The 22,709-nt window shown below is 42.0% G+C and overlaps 1 protein-coding gene across 1 annotated transcript; it reads right to left on the bottom strand.

Annotated features, from left to right (window-relative positions):
• Window positions 1–4,922: 4,922 nt before the first annotated feature.
• LOC137255982 (uncharacterized) lies at window positions 4,923–20,982 on the bottom strand. Its single transcript, XM_067793616.1, has 7 exons — window positions 20,797–20,982; window positions 14,284–14,448; window positions 12,291–12,433; window positions 11,877–11,989; window positions 11,517–11,690; window positions 10,845–10,953; window positions 4,923–10,048 (listed from the first exon to the last, which is right to left on the bottom strand). The coding sequence occupies exons 2-7, from the start codon at window positions 14,445–14,447 to the stop codon at window positions 8,967–8,969; spliced, it is 1,785 nt and encodes a 594-aa protein (XP_067649717.1). The 5' UTR covers window position 14,448; window positions 20,797–20,982; the 3' UTR covers window positions 4,923–8,966.
• Between the last annotated feature and the right edge of the window lie 1,727 nt (window positions 20,983–22,709).

Genomic DNA, 22,709 nt, shown 5'->3' on the forward strand with positions numbered 1-22,709 from the left:
CTGGATTTTGCAGCAAGATAATGATCCTAAACACACCGCAAAACATGCCAAGCAGTGGTTTCAGGAGAAAAATGTGACTGCATTACCATTTCCTGGATATAGTCCTGACTTAAATCCCATTGAGAACATTTGGGGGATGATGAAGGAATGTGTGAATCAAAAGGGGTTGACAAAAATTGAAGACATGAAGAGAGAAGTGGTCCGATACTGTGACAGCATAACTCACGAGACACTAACCTCTCTGATAGGAAGTATGCCTACCCGTCTTAGACTGTGCCGTGAAGCTCAAGGAGACTTGATAAAATATTAAATTGTTACCTACACAACATGAAAAGGTCAGTTCACTTTTACAATACATTCAATTTTATCTGATTTGTTCTCGTTTAATAATATGAAATGCTTTAGCTATTCTCAATAATTTTGAACCATACTGTATAATATAACTCGCTATTCTTAAAACCTACATCGGTGATTGTTTGATGCTGAGGTTATTGTTTGTTGTTTAGAGCCAATATTCCAGGTAAATAATCATTTAGTTTGGATCAGACAATCCAGTGATGAATAGCATGTCGTCCAGCCTACTACTCGTTCCCGCTAGACAGCTTTAGGGAAAGCATTCGATAACTGAATTTATTGGTGTGGTTTAACGTCGCACTCAGCAATATTCCTCTGTTTCAACATATTCCTCAGAATTGCCTCTGTTCACCCAGTAGTTCCTGGGTACCCGTTGGGATAGGTCAATATAAGTTAATATGACTATTAACATTCCAGACCATCACAGCTCAGATTATCTTAAGTAATAATGTCAATTGTACCGTGCGTTAGAGCTAGAGCTTGTCCAGTCTTGTAGTGACCTTATTATTTTTCCTTCAAGATCAGATGAGAGGGTGGTGTCGGGGATATTGATGACTTTGTCTTCCTTCGGTTTATGTCGGTGGTCAACGGACTGCTTAGTGCCACGAAGCAAATTCACAGCCTCCTAACCGCTGCATCCCAGTTGGATTGTAACCATCGGATCTCAGACTATTTATTACAAACACATTCAAATTGACAGTTTATACATTTAGCAGCACATTTTTTGCAATTTTGTCACAACTGTAAGTAATATCCTTATCATCAAAATGGCTTTTTTGTTCAGTAAAAGTAATACCAGACAATCTACTGTGTTCATAACTTAATCATCGCGAATGTTATTTCGTGATTTAGTTTCTAGGATAGTTGTCATCAGGTCTTAAGGAAGAGCGATAACTCTGTTGGACCTATCGCTTGATCCTGACCAGCTCAAGCATTCGCTACATTCGTCACTACTCGTCCGTTTCGGAAACTCATTCGGCTTGTCTCGGAATGCATTGAAGTCACGATCGATATAATACATGCAGCAAATGCAATTTCACAAAACATAATTGTGCCATTCCCTATCTATCTACTGTAAAATAAACACTAAAATAGTCAATTATTCCGGTTAACCGTATGACATGAATATATATGTTATTTCACGAATGGTGATAACTGTTCCAGTTAGCTGTGAGAAAACATCCATTTATGCTGCCATGATTCCCTTCCGCAGAGTTATATATAAATACTTGATCGGTGGGAGTGAACAGGCTGAACACATCGGCAAATATCAAAGTTAATTCTGTTTCATTAATTTAACGAACGGCAGAGTAAAGTAAATATCGATAAAATAAAGCGATAAGTGTTCGGCAGGGGTCAAGCAAGGCTGTGTTCTGCCAAGTTATTCAGCATGATGTTCACTGCTATGCTGACTGATACATTCAGCCAAGAGGGTTCAAGTGTGAGCATCAGATACAAGACCGATGGAGTGAGTGAATTGAGTTTTCCGCCGCACTCAGCAACATTCCAGCCATATGGTGGCGGTCTGTAAACAATCGAGTCTGGACCAGAAAATCCAGTGATCAACAGCATGAGCATCTATCCGAGCAGTTTAGAACCGATGACATGAGTCAACCAAGTCTGAGAGCCTCTTACGACAAGCATAGTCGACTTTTATGGCAAGCATGAGTTGCTAAAGGCCTATTCTACCCCGGACCTTCACGGGTCACAAGACCGATGGAAAACTCTTGAACCTTCGGCGCCTAAAGTCAATGATCTAGAGGGGAAACAGGCAGGAGCTGTTCGCCCTCAATGCAGCACAACGTCGATCCGGTTACCAGGGCATTGGTCTTGAGCACAATGAAGGCGGAAGTACTATTCTACCCATCAAAAGTTTAGACTCACACAGTCTAAGTAAACTTAGTCTCAGTGTATTTCTTTACACTCCACCACTGAGTAGTAATGGAGTGTAACGAAAAGTACTGAGGATAAGTTTACTTAGACTGAGACTCACACATTCAGCAGCTTAAAGTTTGCAGTTGGTTTCTCCAAGATTTTCGATGTAGCCATATTTATATACTCTTCAAAAATAATAATAATAATAAAAAAAACTTTACATGGGAAAATGGAATTCTAGGAACATACATAACACAAACCACTTCAGCATGCGGGTAAATGGTTGCCGTCGGCAAAACGTTTGAAAAAAGAAACGTTGACTAACACTGAAGTGTCTAGTGAATCGCTATTTAAATGCACACTACATGAAATGCACGTGCATCATATAATTGTGTACCACCCGGAACTGAAGTCTATGACTGGAGACATTAACGGTACTCCACGTGCCTTGCTTTAAGCCAGTATGAACAGACAGTCAACAACATAACGCAATCGGCCGTTTCCAAGGACGGGATTCGCAGCACGAGGTGGCAAGGTGCTTCAGCGTGTCCAGACAGACCTCCTCAAACCTATGGACCCGCTACAACAATACTGTGATTGGTAATGACAGACCCATTTCAGCTCGACCTAGATCGAGTTCCCACCGCCTCCCAGGATCGCTACATCATCCACAACGATCCAAATCCCTGGACTGCGCCGAATCTTGGACGAATTTTGGACGAATCTTGGACAGTGCGCAATTGGCTGTGGAAAGCCAGACTTTTTGCCAGAGGACCAGTTGAACGTCCCTTCGTTCCCGTCATCAACGGCAACGATTGATCTTTGGAGCATGGCACTGCTCGACCTCACGTTGCACGAGTTTACTGCACACATCACTTCAGCAGGAATATCAAAAGATTTCCCCGAGACAGCATATGGCATTTCCTTTCTTCTATGGGTCATTGCTGCGAAGCTATTATCCATGCTCATGGTGGTCACACCAGATACTGACATTTTACTTTGGCCAAGTGACTTTTGTAGCACCCTGTGGTTTGAACACTTTCTGGATAATCATGTTTTTGAAATTTGTAAAGTGATGATTTTACTGGAATTGAGCAATGGTGTCATGTTATATGCACTTGGGAAGTAAACTCTAAATTAGCTTGTGAAGTTTCTTTCTTGGAAGGGCATATACCTAACACAGTGCATGAGTGCTTTCAGTGAGACGTGGGATGCGATGCGAGTCGAAAATCGCTTAGAGTAAGCAAATGAATCGCTTATTCCAGGGTTGCAACAAGTCGAGGCGTTTATGGCTCTTACAAAAATGGCGGAGAGATTACGGGTTGCCCGTCTGGCGCTAATAAAGAACGTGTTAAGAGAGTTTCGATGACGAGTGATGAATTGTTGATTGTTGATGACTATTTTGAACCTGTGGAATAAACTTAGGATGCTGGGATGTGAGCTGTTTTTAGCCAATTTGGCAGCCGAACAATTTTGTTCAGTCGTCGAATTTAAATTTTCCTAAGCCGCCATAAATGATTTGACAACGAAGCGACCTCATCCAGCGATTGGTGTGATTGCAAGCGGCAGAAATTTAGCAGTGTTTTGTGACTAAGGCGAATTGCTCGCTGTACATCGCTTGTACACAAAAATCGCCAACACACAAAGTAAGCCGCCTAACGTGGAAGTCATGGTGGCTGACTTTGTGTGCTGGCGATTAGATGCCAGATTCTGAGGATGTCCGTTCGAATCCCGGATGGGACTCAACTGAAAAAGTACTATATATTGTACTTAACTAAGAAAATGTAATCCCAAATAGAGCATATGTCACAAGCATGGGTTCCTGAAGATCAGTTTAAACCAAGATCGTCACAGGACCAGCTCTTCCCGTTAGTCGCCTCTTACGACAAGCATTGGTTACTGAAGATCAGTTTAAACCTAGATCGTCACAGGACCACCTCACCCCGTTAGTCGCCTCTTACGACAAGCATTGGTTACTGAAGATCAGTTTAAACCTAGATCGTCACAGGACCACCTCATCCTATAAGTTGCCTCTTACGACAAGCATTGGTTACTGAAGATCAGTTTAAACCTAGATCGTCACAGGACCCCCTCTTCCCGTTAGTCGCCTCTTACGACAAGCATGGGTTATTGAAGATCAGTTTAAACCTAGATCGTAACGGGACCACCTCTTCCCGTTAGTCGCCTCTTACGACAAGCATTGGTTTCTGAAGATCAGTTTAAACCTAGATCGTCACAGGACCACCTCTTCCCGTTAGGCGCCTCTTACGACAAGCATTGGTTTCTGAAGATCAGTTTAAACCTAGATCGTAACTGGAGTACCTCTTCCCGATAGTCGCCTCTTACGACAAGCATTGGTTTCTGAAGATCAGTTTAAACTTAGATCGTCACAGGACCACCTCATCCCGTTAGTCGCCTCTTACGACAAGCATTGGTTACTGAAGATCAGTTTAAACTTAGATCGTCACAGGACCACCTCTTCCCGTTAGTCGCCTCTTACGACAAGCATAGGTTATTGAAGATCAGTTTAAACCTAGATCGTAACGGGACCACCTCTTCCCTTTAGTCGCCTCTTACGACAAGCATTGGTTACTGAAGATCAAGATCTTCAAGGTAGCAGCTGACAACCCCACACGTTTTTCGGATTCATTCTGAGACGTCGCTGACGTTGTCGAAAATACACTCGAACGCGATTTTAACATTAGTTTTTATTTACTAAATTTACAAAATTTGTATGTAGAAAACATGATATGTCATGACTATGGAATAATATGTACAAGAGTCTTTATGATTTATCGTTTCAAAGAGTAACTGACGAATCGAACACTATACACAAGAACGGGTTAGTAGAATTTCACATCCGTGCCGTTGTCATGAAGGGAAGTCTTTGTTTCGATTTCTTGAGAACAGCGCCAAACTGCTACATATACATCTGGTAGTGAGTGAGTTTAGTTTTACGCCGCTTTTAGCACTTAGGTTACTCGTAGTGCTGAGAATGTTTGTGAAACAGGAGTACTAAAGGAAACCTAAGCCTAGATTCCGGCAATATCACGAGTCAGTATGATTAAATCGCTTGGCAAGATACTTTGGGTGAGTTTAGTTTTACATCGAACATAGGCTTCACACACTGTACCCATGTTGGACATCCATAAACAACCCCGGGTCTTCGGTGCCGATGTATTGTATTTATGCTTTTACTTTGTGGTAAAAGGTCAGCAATTTTGGTCCGAGAAACAGACGTTTCAAATGATTTAAATGCTTAAACCAAATAACAGTTTCACAGTCCTGTTTCACTTGAAAATGAACGGCATGTCAATCGTCTGTGGGAACATTTTAATGGTACCAATAGTTTTTTGGACGATCGGCTAGAAAATGCTGCCATTTAACTACCCCTATCTACAATATTATAATGGTCCATAAACTCAACACTGTCGATACAGTATCACATATCCCCGAGAGGGGTTGCATGCAGCCTCTTCAAATAGGTATCAGTGCTTTCAATGAGCCTTCGTGACCAGTGTTATACCAGGATAAGCCGAACAGCGATACAACAATGTTTACGGAATGGGGCCAGCGATGCCAGATGCCTTCAATGAATATCCGTCACCAACGTGTTATTCCAGGATAAGCCGAATAACGATGTTTACGGACAGGGGCGAGCGGTGATGAATAACAACATGCAGTCGGTCACAGTCATACCACCCAAAAAGCCAAAGTCAACCCGATTTACTGTGGGAAATTAGTCATATCAGTCATCAGTCTTTCACTAGAATATCCGGTCACGGAAAAATAATCACAGACACAGTTTTGATTTCTGCAAATTTCAACAAAACAATTAAACAGGATTTCAACATCATGCTAAATATTTCTAATGGCAATTAACTTGTGTCAAATACATAATAGACACAGTATTCCAGCTATGTCAGTGCGGGGACACCAGGGCCCACTTGCACAAAGCGATCTTAGCACTACAATGATTGTAACTCCCATTCTCCAATATAGGCTTAAGACAGTCGTAAGACAATTCGCTTTGAAGACATGGGGAATTCCACGTGGGGAATTGAACTCGGATTTTCGGCGTGGCGAGCGAACCACTAGCTTACCCCACACAATAAGATTCAAATACATAATAGACATGCAAGTCTACAGTGATCTCTCATGTCTTTGAGTGAGTGATATTTAGTTTTACGCCACTTTTAGCAATATTCCAGCTATAGCAGGACGGGGACACCAGAAATGGGTTTCATAAATTATATCCACATGGGGAATCGAACTCGGGTCTTCGGCGTGGCGAGCGAACGCCTTAACCCTTACCCACACAATAAGGGAAAAAGTAGACATTGAAAGAAAATCCATTTAAATTATCCCAAATCATCAACACCGATTTGAATTTCAGAGGGAAGAGAATAATTTTTCATTTTGTACAAGCTGATATAACACACCGGCACATGTCGGTAGAGGACGGTTTTATATACGGAAGACGAATGATGCATGTGTGATCTAGGTATATAACATGTACAGTCAGACTGTGAAACTGTAACGTCCGGGTTCATTATTCTGGATGAGAGTTAGCTTTACGTAACCTTTATGAACATTTCAGCAATATCACGACGGGGGACACCCGAAATGGGCTTCACATATTGTAGTCAATGTGGGAATCGAACCCAGATCCCGGCGTCATCAGCAAACGGTTTAACCACTACACTATCCCAGCGAACCGGCTGGTTAAATGAAGTTATAATTATGGAAATCTGCAGTGTGAATGACGTATCGATTAAAGGCAATATATATACATAAGACACCTTGATGAAACAGTCGGAAGGAATGGATTTGTATACAAGCATGTTGTACACGAGCAAGACCTTAGGGCAAACCTGGGTTCTACAAGGACTATTTACACATCTCAAAGAGACACAAACTGGAAGCAGTCACCTCACTTCACTAAAAGACCCAAACCGCTGGGTTCCGCGGCTGAGAAGCACCATATATGATTTTAGGATTACAAAATTACGGTACAATTGTGAAGCGGTCGGCAAAAAATATACGCGTATCTGGTAAACATTTTTAGAGGCAGTTTTTGCCAGTTTGGCAAAAATGCGTACCTTTTCCCCCGAACAGCTGGTGTGGTGATTTCTTTCTCGGCGGATAATGGAGACTGGTTATTCTCTGATGGAGAAGTTTATATTTGCAGTGAGTGAGCTGGGGCTTACTCCTCTTTCAGCAATATTCCAGCAATATCACAGCAGCGGACACCTTCACATAATACACGTAGAATTTATGTGGGAATTGAACCCGGGTCTGTGCCGTGGCGAGAGAACGCTGTCACCACTAGGCTACCCCTCCACCCCTTTTATAGTATACAAGGGATCTTGGCTCGGGGTAGTTTGATCAGGGTCAGAGGAGTATAGTAGTAATAGTTAAAACACATGTCCCACGTATTTAGTATATGCAACTGATTGCTGCAAAGTTGACGTCATGGAAAAACACAATTTGGCCTGTATTCTAATTAGTTCCGGTCGAAACGTATTATCAGCCCGAGGATTCGTTAAAGTAAACTACAAAACTTTGTTAAAACTGCGTTTTGATTTACTAAATAATGAATGATAAATCTGCATGAGAGGTCATGAACATAATCTTTCCAAGACGTGAACTTAGCTCAAGGTCGGGCTTGATGTTAAACAGTGCCAGTTGTGATCTCCATGCTATGATAACTTTGTAATGCGGGCGCTGGTAATTAAAATGAGATTTAAGGATTATTTGATGTATCAGCTTTGAAGACGTCATACGTCACTTTCAGCAGTCTCACGATTAGCGTTCGGGGTGAGCTCCAAACATGTAACTCATTCGTGACCAACTCATATTATTCCGTGACATGTCGAATAGCGACTTTCTTGGAGATTACGGTTGGTTGGTCTATTTTTTAACGCCTCACTCTGCAATATTTCAGCTCTATGTCGGTCCGGACCGGACAATTCAAAGATCGATAGTATGAACAGCGGTTCATGCAATTTGGATAGATGACATGTGTCAACCGGGTCATCCAGCCTGACCATCCGATCCCTTTAGACGTCTTTTACGACAAGCATGGACTGTTGAAGATCAATTCTAACCCGGATCTTCACATGTTTGGAGGTTACGAAAAGTGGCGATGGGGATGGAATCAAACACGGAATCCTGGAATCAAACACGGAAATCATCGACACGAGGAATACCTGCCTCCGAGCATGCACTATGATTATGAAAAATGTAAATACCACATACATTAGTACATAAAGTCGCATAAAACACATGGCTGTTTTTCATTACAGATAAATAACAGAGTAAGTTTAGGAAACACAAACCTAACTTCAAAATCATAGTGAATGAAAACTATATCTGGAAGTTTCCGATTTCAAATCCCGAACAGCACTGTTACGGTTGCATAAAAAAGTGCAACATAGCTCTAGAAATAAGGAACGGGAACCGAACTGAGCATGCAGTTTGAAACAAATGTGAGATGGAGGATTCGTGACGAGAATCACAAATTTCGCATTTGGCTTCATAATGGGGTACATTTGTTCAAGTGTATCATTCTACACCAACGAATATATGGGTTTTCCTTGTTAACACGTTCATATAGTCTGTACATCGTACAGATGCATGTACAGAGCTCCTGCTGAACGTGTACGTGGCTGTCCACCATACTTCTCAAAGAACAAACATCTCCTGCAATAAATGTTCATTCCGATCCTCCGGAATCAGATAAAGCTCTCAGACACTGCTTCCTGTTCCGGAAGCCTGAATTTTGACCCAGCTTCTGGTGCCACTGAGCTATTGTAACTTGTTGGAGTTCGCTCACTGCTGTAACCACGTGATCGGTCACGTGGTTCGTAATAGTCCCGTCTGTTGTCACCACTGTCATTGTAATGGCGATGTTGAGGCCGGCTCAGTCGGCCATAATCGTGACGTTCCTCGTAGTGTTCGTTCGGGCGTTCATACACATGCATTGACTGACCACCCCCGTCGTATCCTCTGGATGGTTTCGTTTTAGAAGCTAACTCTTTATGTTTCCGGATAATATCATCGTTATCATCCATGCGGAATCCGAGATTCTCGTGAGCTCTCTGAGTTGTCGTGCTGCCGTATTTGTCCATTGGATCATAATGGTAATCATCCCTTTCTCTCATGTAATCACTTTCTGGCTTCCGGTGGCCATCTTGCCTCCGGTTGCCATAGTAACCACTGAACCCATCATCGTCAGCTCCCGAGTAGCCACTGTCCGCTCCTCCCGTGGAGTGAGAGGACCGGTCACTGTCTCTGTGTGGGATCTGGTCAAACGGTCTGGGTGCATCAGGACGTGAATTCATGTTGTTGTAACTATCGCTGGACGATGTCCGGCCTCGATTGTTGTCCACCACGGTGATGTTTGGATAGAGATGATCATTGCCATAGCCGTGCTCTGTTTTCTCCTGCAAACGTGGTTGGTAATTATCTCCCCTTCGCTGAGGTCGGACAGGTTGTCTGGTGTCTGAGGGCAAATTGCGTCTGGCAGGGGTAAAACCACCGTCATCCTCCATGAACGATGTTTCAACCTCCCGAATGTCTATGCTATCGTCTTGAACACTTGTTGCACTGTGCATACGTATTTTATCATTGGGTTTTTCTCCCGCACCTTGTGAACTGTCGCTGGCCTTTGGCTGTCGTCGTTTCTTGCGCCGGAAGCTCTCGTACAAACGGCCAGCTTGCGCGTAGTTATAAGTCTCGGGCCGTTCCTCTCCGATATCATCTAATGGCGAGATCTCATTTATCGTCCATCCGTGCAGAACATCTCGTATTTCCTCTGAAATATATCAAATGGAATAGAATGGAATAAAGAGTTGCAAAGTCAGCTGTTTGCAGTACCGTGAGACCATTGAAGATCCTGGGTGGAATTGGTCTTCAACAACCCATGCCTGTCATAAGAGGTGACATACGGGTGGTCAGGCACGTTGACATCTGTCGTCGTAACCTAGTTGCGTTGATGATGCTCATCACCGGATTGTCTGGTCGAGACTCGATTGTTTACACACCACCGACGTATAGCTGTGATATTGCTGAGGCCGGCATTAAACGACAAATGGCCATAGGAACATAAACGTCAGTACCAGATAATCAAGTGAACGACAGCATGAGCATTGTTGTACGCATTTGGGAAACATTAATGTTCACCAACATACCACCTGACCACCCAGTCCTTCTAGGGCACCAAAAGACCTCCTTCATAACCAAGTCAAACCCTACTCTTCATGGGGGAATATATGTGATCAGAATTCCAGATTTATTGCGGTGTTTCTCATTTATATAGCAGGAAACAAAATAGAACCCAGAGTGGGATTCCAACCTTCAATTTGGTAGGTTCCTGCAGCCCACAAGGAACTTACTTTAAAGTCACCATAACAATATTTCACCAATATCACTTCGGGGGACACCAGAAATGGGCTTGAGACTGAACCCACCCGAAAACTTGAACCCCCCTCTTTGGCATTATCAGCGGAGCTTTGACCACTAAGCTGCCCCGCAACCAAAGGAACGCCCAAGGAAGCAACCCCATACGCCGTGTGACAAAACAGACATGTGTCATTCATTCCAATACGTACCTTCTGTTATTGCTGGGATCTGTCCTCTTAACACCTTGTTTTGCGTATTAGAAACAAGTTTTATCTCGTTCTGATTGATGTCCGCAAAGTCGAAATTGAGCTCAGTGCACTGTGGAAACAATATTATGTTAACGTCAAATAAAACAAGGTAAACCAGATTCAGGATAAAATCTACTCTCATACGGGCGACCTCTACCAACTTGCTTGATTTGACTCATTTTCTGAATTGGGCTACTTGTGTTAATATGGCGGTAATGATGTTGACAGCGTTTAAAAATATTCAACCATTAGAACAAACACAAATATACCATTATCCCCATTATTGTTCTCCCTTTATTTGTCTGCTAAATGCCATGGTTTATCGTCTCAGTTCATCTTGTCTTTTTGTTTCTTGTTCGTGATTGCAATCAGTAATGTTATAGCTACACGGTAGTGGCCTGTAATAATCGAGTCTGGACCAAAATGTCCAGTGATCAACATCATGACCATCGATCTACGCAAATGGCATGACATGTGTCAACCAAGTCAGTGAGCACGACTTTGACCCAGCACCAAATCTTTGCAAGCATGGGTAGCAGAACACCATATCAGATTCAGATCTTTACTGTTCTGGACCATGGAAAGCGGGCAATTCACACTCTGATCTACATGGACCAGGCCAATTCAACCTACTACTGGGGACATGAATGTTGCCGGGGGTTCCTCTTCTTCAGAGCTGACACCCCCGGGGAATCTGATGACGACCTCAGCGAACTCCCACTCTGCATACTGGAGGATCGGGAACCGCATCTGTTCCTCGGGAAACAGCTCCGTGTGCAGCCGCTGCAGCAACGTCCCGAACTGGAACTAGAACAAAGACGTCGACGTTAAGTATATTGTAATGATTACCTTTGTCGGTCGGTTGTATTCAGCAATGTTCCAGCGGTCTGTTAATATTGAATCAACCAAGACAGCGTAAGTGCACTGTTACGATAGGCAAGAGCTAGTCAACCCCAAGTGTAACCCGAATGTTCACAGGTTACAGCAACTTACTCGAAGGACGAAAGGGTGACCTTTGTCCATAGCATTCTTGGCGGCATCACATCCCATTTGTATTCGACTGAGAATCTTGGGATAGGTCTGGTTGATCAACAGCACCCAGTTTTCTGAAAAAAAGAGAAATGTGTGGGAAATCGTGCTATTAGTGAGACCCGGTGACAGATTTTAAGGATGTATTTTAACTGAATGCGTATCTGAAAACAAAACTGTCATGAAACTTTTAGGTCAATCATTTAGCAGCTTCCATTATCGCAGTCTCCGTCATCAAGTGTGTGTTTTTTCCATGTGGATCATATGACAGTGGAGACACAAAGCAATCAGGGTCAAAGGTGAACAACTCAGCAACTTTTCCTTGCCAGCAGCAACCTTCGTGGTCACACAAGTGAATTTTCTCAATTTACTACTTACTGTCGTTGGGGAGGATACCGCAACCCAACCCGACGGAACGACATCCGACGCCGAAGTGCGACATGCACTGCAACACCAGGGGGCGCTTTATCAACTCTCGTTTGAAGATCTCGATCTCCTCCATTGTTTCCATTCTGTAGACTCTGTGGAGTGAAAAGACATTGTCAGTTAGTACATCCCGTGGAGTGAAAAGACGATGTCAATTAGTATACACAGTGGAGTGAAAAGATGATGTCAGTTAGTATACACAGTGAAGTGAAAAGGTGTCAGTTAGTACACCCCGTGGAGTGAACAGAAGATGTCAGCTAGTCCATCCCGTGGAGTGAAAAGACATTGCCAATTAGTATACACAGTGGAGTGAAAAGATGATGTCAGCTATTATACACAGCTACAGTGAAGTGAAAAGATGTCAGCTAGTCCATCCTGTGGAGTGAAAAGACGATGACAGTACATCCTGTAGAGTGAAAAGACGATGTCATATAGTACACCCCTTGGAGTGAAAAGAAGATGTCACTTACTCCACCCAGTGGAGTGAAAAGACGATGTCAGTTAGTACACCCCGGGGAGTGAAAAGACGATGTCAGGTAGTACACCCCGTGGAGTGAAAAGACGATGTCAGTTAGTACACCCCGTGGAGTGAAAAGACGATGTTAGTTAGTACACCCCATGCAGTAAAATGATGATGCAGTACACAACGTGGAGTGAATGAATGGAGTAGCCTTGGAGTGAGTGAGTAAGTAAGTTTAGTTCTATTGCCCTCAGCAATATTCCAGCTATATGGCAGAAGTCTGTAAATAATCGAGTCTGGACCAGACTTCCCAGTGTGAGCATCGATCTGCGCAACTGGGAACCGATGACATGTGTCAACCAAGTCAGCGAACCTGACCACCCAATCCCGTTAGTCGCCTCTTACGACAAACGTAGCCGCCTTTTATGCCAGAGCATGGGTTGCTGAAGGACTATTCTACCCCGGGACCTTCACGGGTCATTGAAAAGATGAAGTCAGTTAGTACACCCCGTGGAGTGAAAACACGATGACAGTACACCCCGTGGAATGAAAAGATTAAATCAAATAGCACACTCCGTGGAGTGAAAAGACGAAGTCAGTTATTACGTCACGTGGAGTGAAATGATGAAGTCAGTTTGTACACCCCTTTGGAGTGAAAAGACGATGTCAGGTAGTACACCCCCTGGAGCGAAAAGACGATGTCAGTCAGTACACCCTTTGGAGTGAAAAATGTCAGTAAGTACACCCTGTGGAGTGCAAAGATGAAGTCCACATGTATTAAATCATTGCACGTACCGTTGGACAACCAATACATACTCATATCACATTGCCGTCTTCCATACATATTACTGTATGAATTACACTATCAACCAACATGACCGGTTTAGTATTTGTAAACCGTTGAATAAAATCTACCATCCTCGATATCTCCAGGGTATACGTTCCGATGAATCGCCATTATCTCCTGGATGCATCCACGTTGTAATCGAACTTGTCAGTGTCAACAAAGATAGCGTTCGCAGCTACGAAGGTTTGTTTGCAGTGCGACTTAGATTTAGGAGAAATCATACAGACACATTGATAGGTCCGAAAATTTATAAATATATATACAAAAACTCCTCCTGCCTCTTTCAGATCTGTGCATGGTTCGTGTTGCCAAGTTTAATTGGTTGGATAATTTTATATAGCAAAAGTGAGTTGTGATTGGTTCGCTCAACTTCCCAGCGTATACACTTGATTGGATAAAAATACCAGCCAAGGGAGGTAATAAACATATTTTAGCCGTAGATGCATCCAGGGTTCCAATATAATGTCAGTTTTCTGACATCGTGGCACAGGCCTTCTCAGCTAATTGCGGCGCCTTCGACGAATGACACGTACAGAAATACATGCATGTGTTTTGAAACCAAATAGAATAACGATGAAGTATAACGATTTTCCTAGTTTTTCCACAATTAATATTACTATGGCAGGATAATGACGTACCGTCTCAGAGGGATGACGTTGACAAGCCCAGCCGCCGACTCGACCCCTCCGCGTTTCTGCAAACTGTTGGGGGGCGTGGGGGTCACCAGTCGGAACAGCACATATGGGTTGTTGATGACGTCCTCCAGGGGCGCCAGGAAGAACGCCGTGGGAAACCCGTCCATACTGAAAAAGTGAGTGAGGAAAGTTTCATTAAAAAATTATTGTATTTTTTTGATTGACTGTTGTTAACGCCGCACTCAGTATGTAAATAATCGTGTTTGGACAAGACGATCCAGTAATCAACGTCATGAGCCTCGATCTCAAAACTGGGAGACCATGACGTGTGTCAACCAAGTCAGTGAGTCTTATAACCCGATCCCTTTAGTTGCCCTTCTAAGTTTTTGAACTTCGTAAAATCTGAGTCAGTGAGTGAGTGAGATGACATGTGTCAACCAAGTCAGCCAACTTGACCACTCGATCCCGTTAGTCGCCTCTTAGGACAAGCATAGTCGCCTTTGATGGCAAGCTTGGGTTGCCTATTCTACGCCGGGACCTCCACGGGTCTTGAAACAAAAGAACACAGTGCTGCTGACGTTTGAATAACATAGTGACAATTGTTTGAAACTCATTTCTGGTTTTCCCCTCCAAGATTTTGCTGGAATATTGCTAAGAGCAGCGCAAACCCATACCCACTCAACCACCATGAACCATAGCACTACAAACAGTATTGTTTCCTGACAGATTGTTTTCCTCCGATATCTACACATTCATCATGTCATTCGTAACCACTCGTGTCATTCCGGTAAGCCGTCTTGTTGGTCGGGGAAAGAGGTGAGTAAATACGAATTTTATCATACAATGAACATTTCCCCGTAACAGGTTGACGATCTTCCAGATGTGAGTGAAGACATGCACCACTTCGATACTTTGAACCACTACATAGGGAATTCTAAACGATGCCCTATCTAACACCATATTTATGAAATGCGAGAATGGTTTGTATCAAACTCGCTTCAAGGGCATTAACTCAATTCAAAAGTTCAAATGATGTAACGTGTGTAATATGAAGCAAGCTATTGAATTTTGGGTGACTGGCAAATAACCAGCATCAAGATTAGTCTGTTTAATTCGGGTTGTTTTTTAATTCACAAGGGGGCACAAAAATATAGATCAAATTCAACCAACTTACAGAACCAGTCATCATACGCCATCATAAGGTCACGCGTATGAATACATTTCATTTTTGATATTCAGCATTAGTACATTTCATTTGTTTCCTTGGGGTATGAAAAAGGGACCAAATAACTTCTACCAACATATTATTTTTTACAAATGCTATTACGCGCAACCGAGCAATGAAGAGTTCTTTCCTGAGCCGGCATTTTGTTTTGATCACGTTTGTTTGGTAATGTGACCAAGTGCAGATAGTTCCGACAAGACACTACGCGTAATAACCTTTAGATAACAGTGATATATACAACGGGTGAGTCATGAGTGAACGAATTACCTGTACTAAGGTTTGAGACGACCCCTCCTGAGTTATCTCCAGCATGTACACGTCACGTCATGTCACGTAATTCCCAAGTCCTTGTTTACTCTGCTTTATCAGAGCATTGTGGGTTCGTGGATACTTTATCATGTTTAGTTCTGACGGCGTGACTACACACCAGCTCAAACTAATACCTTAACATGATTGAGGCTTTAGAATATCTACGAACACAATCTGAGTACTGCTATATAAACTATACACTTCAGTAAATCTTGATGAAACAAACTATTTCACAATTATTTCTTAAACATGAAATCCACGTGGCAATTCAAACAGATGCCATATCATTTGTGTAATGTTAGGCAAGGTAGGCAAGTTAATTCAAACGTTAAACTGTTCTACCATAGTTGAGTGAGTGAGTGAGTTTAGTTTTACGCCGCATTCAGCAACATTCCAGCTATATGGCGGCGGTCTGTAAATAATCGAGTCTGGACCAGACAATCCAGTGATCAACAACATGAGCACGTGGCAATTCAAACAGATGCTATATCATTTGTGTAATGTTAGGCAAGGTAGGCAAGTTAATTCAAACGTTAAACTGTTCTACCATAGTTGAGTGAGTGAGTGAGTTTAGTTTTACGCCGCATTCAGCAACATTTCAGCTATATGGCGGCGGTCTGTAAATAATCGAGTCTGGACCAGACAATCCAGTGATCAACAACATGAGCATCGATCTGTGCAATTGGGAACCGATGACATGTGTCAACCAAGTCAGCGACCACCCGACCCCACTAGTCGCCTCTTACGACGAGCATATTCGCCTTTTATGGCAAGCATGGGTTGCTCTAATCATATTTGTGTAATGTTAAGCAAGGTAGTGACTTTAGGGGCACCTACTCAATTCCAAAGTTCAACTGACATACCATTTGTGTGATATTAAGTGATTAAGTACAGCTTTACACCGCTTTTAGAACTATTCCGCCACTGCGAGAGAGACCAGAAATGGGCTTCACACATTGTACCGATGTGGGGTGTAATATTGAACAAGCTGGTGAATGTAGGGTCACTTGAAAACGCTTTAAATATTAAGTTCAAAACAGAAGGTTTCTTTCTAATGATAATTTCGTAATTTGATTACAAAGAGTATACTTCTATTTTGTCATTTAGAAATGACATGTACGGTGGTAACCGTATTCTTATAATAAGGATTAGTGAGTGAGAATGGTTTTACGCCGTCTTTAGAAATATTCCAACGTGGAAACAAGAAATGGGATTCACAATTTGTGCCCATTTTAGGAATCGAACCCTGGTCCGCGGCGCGACGAGCGAACGCTTTAAGCACTCGGCTACCCCACCATCCCGTAATTGGAAGGAACCCAAGTATACTCATTCATACGTTCTGCTCCTTATAATGATGTTGCCATTTATAAGTTCTCTCCTCCCTTATTCATTAGACACAGGTACTTCATGCAGTATGCCTTGCGTGTTTGTACTGAACGTGGGTGCTACCAATAGATCTGAAATCCATCTGTGTTGCAACAAAGACTCACAAACTACTTTTATGTTTTGTGACACACAAACAGTGTATTTTCACTCACTGTATATACATTATGAAGCTATTACGGCGGTCAGTGGATCAGCATTTTCAGCTGTCATTCTCTACAGTCGACCAGTGAAGATCTGGGTTAGAACTGATCTTCAGCCAGCCATGGTTGTCGCAAGAGGCGACTAACGGTATAGGGTGGTCAGTTGTGTAGATTGATGCTCATGTTTTTGATCACCGGATTATCTGGTTCAGACTCAATTATTCACAGACCGTAGCCTTATAGTTGGAATATTGTTGAGTGCGGCGTAAAACAAACAATATGTATCTCTTCATCTTAACTAGTCGTTTTCGTTAAAAAAGCTTATGAGCACAATATATGACACATATTAATTTAAGTAACTCTATGCACGAGTAAATATATATTCACTAAAATGTGGCGCTTCGACTAAACCGTTATTCTTTCTGAAAAGAACACCACAGTAACCATGGTAACGCTACAGTCAATATGTTAGAGTTGTCGGTTCATTGTCGTAATCATTAAAGAGGTTTAAATAATTAATTATAGAAGCACGCATGGCCTATCTCACACAGTTTGTTTATCATCATGTACATCACACGTCCCACTTTAATCAGTGCAAATACTTTTACAGACAAAATAGTATATTTTCACTGTCAGTGCAATGAGTTGTATTGACGTTCTTGTTTACGGTCTTGACCGTATATCCTTTCACTGTCAATTGTACCAGGGATACTCTGCAACACGGCTTCCTGATTGTACTGGCGTCCGTGTTCAGTGTCTTCCACAGGGTAACGGTTATTAGGCCTGAAAGAGTTGCTGTCGGGTACTACGGATATGTACCAAAGGAACGTTGCTGCATACAGAATTGTACCCTAACCGACTGGCTACCCTAAACGGACAAGTCAATATTCATCAGCTGAAGTTGTATAATCCGTCTGATTTCATTTGAGAAACGTGAAAAAAAGTTGTTTAACAAAACAATCATTATTTTGTTGTCATGGTATTTTTTGGCTATTTACATAAGGGGCACCACTTGCTGGTAAAACAGCCAGGTGATCAACAAGATGTGTGTAGTGAAATTTCAATTTCAATGGGAGCACGGGTCTTCTGCGTGATGTGCCAAAGCTTTAACCCCTAGGCTACCCCATCACTCTTCTAATTTATATGGGTTTGTTTGTTACTTTCAATATAGTATATAATTAGAGACTAAGCGATAAGTCTACAACGACACCGTAAACATTATTTTGCGTGTAACTTGAAATCACGTGACCAAACAATATGACAGTTTGTGAAGGAGATAAAGGATAACGATTGGTATACAATTACACCAGCTTAAAACGCCTATTCATAGATTACAATTATCAATCGCCTTAACTTTTTCCATTTCATTTTTGGGTCTTTCTTTGAGATGCCCCTGACCTCGGTCATGACACGTGTGGTGACCCGAGGTCAGACATGGCTTGTGGTCTTTATGTCTACATCAACGTGTTACGTCACAATGGCGATTACAATCGGACATTGAATCAATCTGGCCCTGGGGGTAGGGGAGAGGAGGTATGGATAAACGAACGAGTACATCAAGGCAGCGGACTTTTGTTTACTGGGCACCGTCGCGCATTGATATGGATTGATTATTTTCCTCTTCCTCAAAGCAGAGTGAGTGAGTGAGTGAGTGAATGAGAGACTGGAAGCAGAGTATATCGAGTGAGTGAGAGTGATTGATTGAGTGGAAGCCGAGTATCGGTGAGTGAAACGCGAGTTTGGTGCCGAGAAACTTGGACCGATGAACAGGACAAACCGTGACCCAAAACCATAGGTTTCAGTTGGGCGTAAGATACACACGACCATACAAAGCCAAATGGCAACTGGCCCGCCCCGTCTCAACTAACTAACTAACTAACTAACTAACTAACTAACTAAATACGACATTATTTTCTTGACAATCCTAACAACATCCCTGGCACATTGTGTCAGAACAGTACCACCATAATCTCCCTCCCACTAACCATTTCCATCAAGCAACATTCTGATATGAAGCAAGTCTACATATTCGCCGGATAAGGCTAAATAAAACTAGTTCTCAAATCAAATGATACTGTTTGTTTCCATCAAATTTAATTATTTCAGAGACGAAGCGTTGGTCTAACCATCAGCTTGGCACAATATTAAAAATATCACACAAATCTACCCTTTACCTGTCTCGTGCATTGCATGCACAATCTTCTGACTTTTACCTGAGTGGCATATTCTATCACCCCCGAAATCCGTTATCAGTGGCACGGGTATTAAATCAGTAACATTTCTTCTTTGCACATAGCTGTTACATATGTACAAGCACGTTTTGCACTTAGTCTTGTCGATTAAACTCAAAGAGAATACTTTAACTACCGATATACCCCACCGTTTCCCCATCAATGAAAGGCAAGAATCAGCCCCGAAATGTTTTTTTTTTTTAAAAAAAACTAAAAAAAGTTCAAAATGCGTCGTATTACATTTGGACATGACAGTCCAGTGATCAGCAGATCGGCAGCATCAACATCGACCTACACAAATGGGATATGGTGCCATGTGTCAATCAAGTCAGCAGGCCCTACCACTCAATCCCGTTAGTCACTTCTTATGTCAAGCAAAGGTTACTGAAGATCAATTCTAACCCGGATCTTCACGTTTTGATTTGATGTGACTGAATCTACCCGTGTCCTTCAGTTATGCATGTCAGTACAGATTTCTGTCAAGTGCATCATAAAACTGACATAGCGTAGGCGAAATGAAGCGTGACAGGTGACGTATGGTTCGTTGAACAGTGTGACTGAAGCGTGACATTGATCCCAGGGATATGTATAAGGTGTGTAAGGAGTATGTCTCACGGATCCTGAACCGCACTATTTTCCATAGTCTTGCTCCAAGGCTGTACTGTGTGCTAAACCCATGCATGGACAGCCTTTAATTCTATCCTTTAAACAGGCAGGTAGGGGGGTAGGGGTAGGGGTCGGGGTGGGGGTGGGAGTCTTTCTCGTTACTCTGAATATATGTCAGTATTTGAGCAAAACATCCACGAGACATAAGCTTGACATTTACATGGTTTTCAATTTTAGTGACAAAAATGTATTTTTCAGGAAATGTGGTCTTGTGTTTGTGGTTGTGGCTGTGTGTTTCATGTCTTGTTTATCTGAACTGGCTGGTCGAAGACCGTCCACACAGTTACAGTCAACAACACAGGAATGCGTGGCGATAAATATTTGAATCCCGCCTTTCAAAAATGTGGATTTCAACAGACATGACACGCACAGAAAGGAAAATCAAAGGATGTTTTAAATTTCCTGAACATCTAAAATAAACGTTTCAATAACTGTTTCAATCAATGGATTATCCTTTCTTAAAATACACGTACCAAAATACATCGTGCTTCGACCTACATGTACACTGTCATTGTCGGCCATGTTGGTGACCCTCGGTGAAAGGCTATTATAAACTCACCTGTTGTTATCGGCGAAGATCAAAGGCACAAATAGGTGTATATGACGATGAAAATATGAAATTCAGATGTAGGTATCCTTTAGTTCCACACTCAACCACCAGGTAAGGAAATAGTCGCCATATTGTTGTCTCTCTACGGGCTGCTATAATTAGGTCATGTGGCGGAATAACATTCCTACCTGTCCCGTCAGCTTAGCCGGTGTAAAGGTAAATGTGATACCCATGAAATAACAGACACATAAATTTGAATACGACCTTTCCGTCTTCTTTAACACTCTGAATTGTATTGTTATGCTCAAAAAGCTTTTAAAAATAAAACAAAATTATTCTGTAAAGTTCACAACTACCACATTTACACTAATTTTATTTGATTAATTAATATCTTTAAAAAAGTGAGACTTGCTTCTAAATGTTTTGACATGGCAATGATATATTGATATTGTCCAACTGACTCAAAAAGTTGACCGATGAATTGCAGTATAACTCGAAAACTAATAAACATGTACTACTCATTGAAACGCTTATCATAATCAAAACATCAGACTAAATCTAACAATTTTTTTGACAAATGTAGGCCCTAAAATAGAAAAAGTTGTTTAACAAACTATCATCAACAAGCTATCATTAAAAGTTTGACACAGTTCGCTGTTTGTTTCGAGGGGCGCAGGGAAAGGAACACCTACGGATCAAATCACAAGGTTGTACAAATGTAATGCTACACCGGTTTATAACTATCCCATGCATTACATTCTGAAGTGTATTCACTGAGTCACCTGTGTGGGCGTGTAACGTCCCTACAGATAAATCATTGACATCATAATCCATTTATGTCATATAGACAACATCATTTCTTATCGTCTCCAGGAACATATTTGTTTGTGTCATGTATTTGTGCATCGGTAATAGTCGAGTGTGAATAATCGAATCTGAACATGACAATCCAGTGATCAACAGCACTAAGAAGCGCATAGTCTGTTTGAAGTGAAATGGTACCGCAGAATTTCATTTTAAACAAAAAGGGTAAATCAAATAAAGTGAAATTAAGATTGCAACTTCTCATAATTCTACCTTGCCTGGTGAACATTCAAATCTCAGAATTTTTATCAACTTAGTGACGTTAAACAAACGATAATAGATTCAAATTGCTGTTTGTATTACATGTGGGTAGGCACATTAAACGAAACGTGTCAACAATTTTGCACACATGCATGGTCTGGAGGGGGGTTAATTGAATTTGTACATGACTAGTAGGGGGTAGTGGGGAGGTTCACATTCCTTTCTACCTTGTACATTAACCTTAGTGGGTGGGGTTTGTGTCAATCATGTTGTACATGCAACTCCATAAAATCGTCATTATATTTTACAAGCATTTTATTCTCAACACTAACTCTCTTTCTCTCTGTCTCTCTCTCTGTCTCTCTCTCTCTCTGTCTCTCTCTCTCTCTCTGTGTCTCTGTCTCTCTCTCTGTCTCTCTCTGTCTGTGTCTCTCTCTGTGTCTCTGTGTCTCTCTGTCTCTCTCTGTCTCTCTCTCTGTCTCTCTCTCTCTCTCTGTCTCTCTCTCTCTCTGTCTCTCTGTGTGGTATGAAGCATCACCTATGTGTGGCGTCATAATCACTGTTATAATCAACAGCTGTTGTAATCAATATGCCAGATGCATTCGCGTTCAACTGTCATCCGTAGTCCTCCACACATGTGTGGTTGACACAGCATGGTTATAAATTATCTTTGTAATATTCATAAATCACAGGCAATAAACGAGATGTTTTGCTAGGATCTCTGTCCCATATTTTGTCTGCTTGGCAAGATTTAAACCTGAACACACGACAAAGTCAAATATGATAGCATGGTTTTTTACGGTCTTCAGAAAAAACCCCCAAAACAATGCAAGCTGGACAATATTTACGATGACATT

This window comes from Haliotis asinina, chromosome 11, assembly GCF_037392515.1.
Source record: "Haliotis asinina isolate JCU_RB_2024 chromosome 11, JCU_Hal_asi_v2, whole genome shotgun sequence".
In the NCBI taxonomy this organism is placed as follows: Eukaryota; Metazoa; Mollusca; class Gastropoda; order Lepetellida; family Haliotidae; genus Haliotis; species Haliotis asinina.